The sequence below is a fragment of the Cotesia typhae genome, unplaced genomic scaffold (genome assembly GCF_013202065.1).
Source record: "Cotesia typhae breed Kobodo isofemale line unplaced genomic scaffold, CoteBio_Ctyphae contig_50, whole genome shotgun sequence".
Classification (NCBI taxonomy): Eukaryota; Metazoa; Arthropoda; class Insecta; order Hymenoptera; family Braconidae; genus Cotesia; species Cotesia typhae.
Genome location: NW_027423758.1, coordinates 1,911,665 through 1,917,782, shown reverse-complemented (window position 1 = coordinate 1,917,782; position 6,118 = coordinate 1,911,665). Strand labels below are relative to the sequence as shown.

Below are 6,118 nucleotides of genomic sequence, written 5' to 3'. Positions count from 1 at the left end.
ACGTATAAATTTTGATACTAGTGAAAGTTTAGTGTGTACTGTATATTCACTGTATACATGTATTCACACACAATATATATATATACATATATATCTTCACCTTCCTTCATAAATGTAAGTAAATGACGGAAATCATTTTAACGGCGCATCATCTGAGTACTTAATATTTCTATTGATTAGAGTAGTTGTTAAAAATTTTAAATTTCATTTTTTGCTAATAAAATTACTGAACTTATTTTTTATTTTTTATTAATTAAATAATTATTTATTTAATGTTATTCATTTTTTTCAGAATTAAAATGGCGAGAATTACTCCGAATATGTTTACGTTATTAAATGAACAGCGTGTTAATAAATTACACGGCTCAAGAATATTTAATGTTCTTGATTTTGTATCAGAGGACTCGGAAAAGTTGACTAAAATTACTGGATTGTCATTGTTGGTGAGTTTTATTAATTAATTAATTTATTTATTTATTTTTTTAATATTATAATGTTGAAATCAGCAATCTGACAATTTTTAGTTTTGTATTAAATTAATTATTACTGAAAAAATATTAATGACATTTATATTATTTTGAAATTTTTTTAGGTGAATTTTTGTTGTTAAAGAAGAAACAAAAATTTTCATGACACGGAAGTTAGCAGACATCTAAAAATTTTTGATTTTTTTTTTTTTTTATTCAATTACAACTAAAAAGATATTTCTAAAAAATCGCACTTACAGTTTTTCAAGTTTTTTACGGGTGAAATTTTTTTTTTTAATTGTTTAATTGAAATTTTTACAATAAAAAATTTCTAAAAAATTTGAAATGTCGGCTAACTTCATTTTTATAAATTTTCGGTAATTATTTTTTAAATGATAACTTCAATAAAAATTTACCTCAAGTCATAAAAATAAATTTTATTTCCAAAAATAACAAATTACTTACATATTAAATTTTATTCTATTAAAAATTAGTTTTTAATTATTTGGTAATTATTTACATGTGAGGTCAAACCTATTTTTGGCCATATCTAAGTCAAAAATTAACATTTTTTTATTTTGCTTGTTTTTACATGTCTTTAAAGTTAGCCGACGTTCTAAATTTTTTGATTTTTTTTTAATAATTTAATTAAAACAAAAAAATATTGAAAAAAAATTGCACTTGCGGTTTTTGAAATTTTTTACACGTGCAAATTTTTTTTTTATTTTTTTGTGATAATTTTTTCAATAAAAAAAAATTCTAAAAATTTTTAGATGTCGGCTAACTTTATTTTTATTGTTTTTACAGCGCATTTTTGATAAAAAATATCGTGAAAGAAAAAAAATAAAGATTTCGATAGCCTTTTTGCCTTCAAAAGTTGGAAAAAATTTTAGCTCTCATGTTTTTGGATCAAATTTATATTTTATCTTTTTTTTGATAAATATTTTTTTTTAAAGGTACATAAAAAAATGAGCAATTAAAAAACAAATTTTAATATCACAATTTTCTAAAAAATTTATAAAATTTGTTAAAATTGTGATAATTAAATTTTTTTTTTTTTAATGTTTATTTTTTTATGTATTTTAAAAAAAAAATATATCAAAATTTTTAAAACAAAATTTCGTTCAAAAAAATGAAAATTAAAATTTTTGATCCCACTTATAAATATTTACTAATTTTTTTTTTCTATTGTAAAATTATTTTTTTATGGCTTATCAAAATAAAAATTATCAAAAAAAATTGAAATTTTTCAAACGACCTGCTGTTATTTAATTTTTCAAGGATTTAATTAAAAATAACAATTTAATTATAATACGGTAAATTTAATTTATGTTCCAGGAAATTGAAGTTATAAGAAAAGAAATAGCTCTACGATTCGCCGGAATTGTTAAAGATCCAGTAAAATTATTCCAACAGCAAAAACAATATATTTCAACTGGAATTGAAAAGTAAGTTTAAGACTACAATTATTTAACTATCCAAAAATATTTTTACTTATTTTATTTTATTACAGCTTGGATAAATTGCTGGGTGGCGGTTTGTACGCATGTAGATTTTATGAAATTTGTGGTAACTCATCTGCAGGAAAAACGCAACTCTGTATCACACTAGCTGCGAATATTGCACTCAACTCATCCGCAGAGATTCATTACATCGACACCAAGAAAGATTTCTCAGCAACGAGACTCCAAAGTATCTTGGAAGCTAAAAATACATCTGATGAGGTATTTAGTGGCAATGACTTAAACTTTCCGCTTCAATTATTATAATTAAAATTATCGATTATATTTCTTAAAATTCCGTAGATCACAGCGAAGATAATGAGTCAGATAAAAGTAACAACACTAAAAAGCATCACCGAGCTATTTACACTTTTGCATAATTTTTCATCGTCATTTAAAGCAAGAAATGATAGCGACAGACCCAAGTTAATAATAATTGATTCTCTGCCGGCTATATTCCCCATGTCGGAAGAAAACACCGAGTATTTCAGCTCTTTAAATCATTTATCAAATGTGTGCAAATATTTAGCTCACGAATATTGCTTGACAATTGTTACGGTTAATCTAATACGTGTATGGCGAGAAAATGAACTGAGAGAGTTAAAATCTAATGAAGATGTAGAATTAATTCCTCATCTTGGTAAATATTGGATGAATGTTCCTAATACAAGATTATTTATCGATAAACAGGACAATGAGATCAGAGAAATTAAAGTTCTCCAAAGTACTGAGTTAGAAATTAATTTTAATGTGCAAGTAAATATTACTAATGCTGGAGTTATTTAAATTAGATTATTAAAGATTAATTTAGAATTTTAATACTCAGGGTAAAATTATAAGATATAAGTTACTTACATATTTACATCCATGTATATAAATTTAAAAAATAATTGGTAATTATTTACAAGTGAAGTCTATCATTTTAGTTTTCATTTTTTTTAACGAAATTTTTTTTTTGAAAATTTTGATTTTTTTTTTTTTTTTTTTTTTATTACATAAAAAAATTATCAATTCAAAAAAGAAAAAGTTGATTACCACACAGCAAAAAATTTTGTGTTAAATATTTAACACTTTTATGTGTAAATTTAATATTTATTGTGTTAAATTAACACCAAGTGTTAAATATTTAACACAAAATTTTTTATTGTGCAAAATTTTTAAAAATTTTTAGAGAATTTTTAGAAAATTGTGATATTCAACTTTTCTTTTTTTTTTTTTTTTTTTTAATTGTTCGTTTAATTAGGTACTCTTCAAAAAAAATGTATCAAAAAAAGATGAAAATTTTTATTTTGAAAATTTTTATTTTGATAAGCCATAAAAAAATAATTTTACAATAGAAAAAAAATTGGTAAATATTTATAAGTATGATCAAACATTTTAATTTTCATTTTTTTGAACTAAATTTTGTTTTAAAAATTTTGATATATTTTTTTTTTAAATACATAAAAAAAAAAAATTTAATTATCACAATTTTAACAAATTTTTAAAAAATTTTATAAATTTTTTAGAAAATTATGATATTAAAAATATCAAAAAAAAGATAAAATATAAATTTGATCCAAAAAAATGAGAACCAAAATTTTTTCCAACTTTTAAAGGCAAAAAGGCTATCGAAATCTTTATTTTTTTACTTTCACGATATTTTTTATCAAAAATGCGCTGTAAAAACAATAAAAATAAAGTTAGCCGACATCTAAAAATTTTTAGAATTTTTTTTTATTGAAAAAATTATCACAAAAAAATAAATAAAAAATTTACACGTGTAAAAAACTTCAAAAACTGCAAGTGCAATTTTTTTTCAATATTTTTTTGTTTTAATTAAATTATTTAAAAAAAAATCAAAAAATTTAGAACGTCGGCTAACTTTAATGACATGTAAAAACAAGCAAAATAAAAAAATGTTAATTTTTGACTTAGATATGGCCAAAAATCGGTTTGACCTCACTTGTAAATAATTACCAAATAATTAAAAACTAATTTTTAATAGAATAAAATTTAATATAAAAGTAATTTGTTATTTTTGGAAATAAAATTTATTTTTATGACTTGAGGTAAATTTTTATTGAACCCATCATTAAAAAATGTAAAATTTTTATTATCTTTGCTAAAAAATCAGTTATATATTTAATTATTAATTTTTTTAATTATTTAAAATTACCAACAACAGAATAATTTTCAAAACTCGTGAAAAAAAAATAGTTCAAAAAAAAAAGCGCGAACGAATGTCAACTTCCGGAATTTTTATCGTGTACTATAAAAAGCGACGTTGCCAAATGCATAATTATAAATCTGAAAGGTATATAAAATGTATATACGTATACATTACAATGATAATAATAATAATAATAATAGAAAAAAAATATATAAAAACGCACAAACAAAATAGTTTGTCGTTTAGTTGTAGTAGATTTGTATTTAATTAAGCTTTTATAAATAATAAATTAATAACCAAAAAAAAAAAAAACGTAAAATAACAATGACTTCCTTAGTAGCTGATTACGGAACATCTTCGGGTTCGGAGAGTGATTCAGAAGGTGTTAAAATTATGTAAGTATTAAAAAAAAAAGTGTTTATTGATAAAAATTAATAAAAATAAAACTTAACCTATGTCACTAACCTCAACATTATTTTTAAAATTAAAAATTAAAAATTAGCAGAAGATTATTTTTAGTAATTAAATTAAACACTTTATTTATTATTATTTATTAGTTTAAAGATAATATTTATTCTGTGTAATCTGATCTGGTCAAATTTTAAGTCCAAAGGTGGCGAATGATGACGAGGATGATGATGACGATGACGAAGATGAAGATGAGGATGATATTACGGAAAATAATCAGCAAGATGATGATAGCAATGGTAAAAATTCATACAATAATAATAAGCTTCCATTACCGACTCCAGATTTTAACGCTACGCCCACCTTGAAGACTTCCGTATTTACAAACCCGTTCGTCGAAGCTGAAAAAGCCAAAAGCGCTATCCTAGAGAAGCATGTCAAGATGACACCGACGTTAGATGACACCAAGATGATTAATGGCCGTAAAATTTGCTGGAATTACCGGAAAGGTCGGTGTCGCTTTGGACACAACTGCACTTTTGCTCATGACTCGGATCTCCATCGCAGTGCTGCTGAACTAGAAGCCATTCGGACGCCTCAGGAGACTGTTATTTGTCAAACTCACTTCAATAATCAAAAAATTTATTATCTTAATGGTGATCATGATGATAATAGCAAAGATAATGATAATGATGATGATGAAATAGACCAGGAGAATAATCAAATGGTTAAACGCAAAAAGAGACCTGGATTGAGCCAGAGTCTTATTCCCGGGAAAAAGGTTTTGAAAATGTATAAAGTCCAACAAACTAAAGCTGTTGGTAGATAAAATATTTTAATATTTTTTTTGTTTTGTTACGAGAAAGTTCGCTTAATTAATTTCTAGATCAAAATTATTTTTTTGACGGCGTTTTTGAAAATACTCTAGTTCTCATGACTGAGCGAGAGATCCTTTGGTAAATAATTTTTACTAATATTAGAAGTCATTTTATTTTTTTATTTTTACTAAAATATTTTAGGGGCAACACCACTGTGACGATCGAAAAAAAGGGGTGATTTTTTTTTTTTTTTTTTTTTATTTAAAAAATATTTTAATGCCAAAGCATTAGTCGAATGGCAAATATACACATTTATGGTTTATTTAAAGTACACGTAAGAAAATTAACAATATAATTACATATAAATCATATAAATTGAATATGTATAAATCAGGTAAATCAACTCGTTTTACAATTTTCAAATTTAATATAATTTTATAATTTATATAAATCATACAAATCAAAAAAAATCATATAAATTAAATAAATCAACTAATTTTCGGGAATTTTTTTTACAGGGAAAATGAAGGAATTTCGGGATCGGATTTTTTTTATTTTATTAAGGGTACATTAAAGATTATAACCCTAAATTTTTATTAAAAAATATTTAATTGTTACAAAGTTATTAACAATCTCGTAGAGCACTAGAAAAAATTTCCCCTTCTATAATCGGTTCAATAATTAAAAAACGGATCATCTGAAAATAAAAATTCAAATTGCTTTTTAATCAGTAAGGATGTAGTTATCGTCGCACGTATGGAATTTTTAAAA

The 6,118-nt window shown here is 23.2% G+C and overlaps 2 protein-coding genes across 2 annotated transcripts; both read left to right on the top strand.

Moving 5' to 3' along the window:
- The first annotated feature begins 64 nt into the window (after nucleotides 1-64).
- Nucleotides 65-2,800, top strand: Rad51d (Rad51 recombinase D). The gene is made up of 5 exons (XM_074249723.1): nucleotides 65-114; nucleotides 293-443; nucleotides 1,806-1,915; nucleotides 1,981-2,191; nucleotides 2,273-2,800. Exons 2-5 carry the CDS (start codon nucleotides 300-302, stop codon nucleotides 2,753-2,755), a joined length of 948 nt encoding a protein of 315 aa, XP_074105824.1. The 5' UTR covers nucleotides 65-114; nucleotides 293-299; the 3' UTR covers nucleotides 2,756-2,800.
- Nucleotides 2,801-4,321: 1,521 nt separating this feature from the next.
- LOC141531617 (uncharacterized) lies at nucleotides 4,322-5,713 on the top strand. Its single transcript, XM_074249519.1, has 2 exons — nucleotides 4,322-4,516; nucleotides 4,728-5,713. The coding sequence occupies exons 1-2, from the start codon at nucleotides 4,446-4,448 to the stop codon at nucleotides 5,356-5,358; spliced, it is 702 nt and encodes a 233-aa protein (XP_074105620.1). The 5' UTR covers nucleotides 4,322-4,445; the 3' UTR covers nucleotides 5,359-5,713.
- The last annotated feature ends 405 nt before the right edge of the window (nucleotides 5,714-6,118 follow it).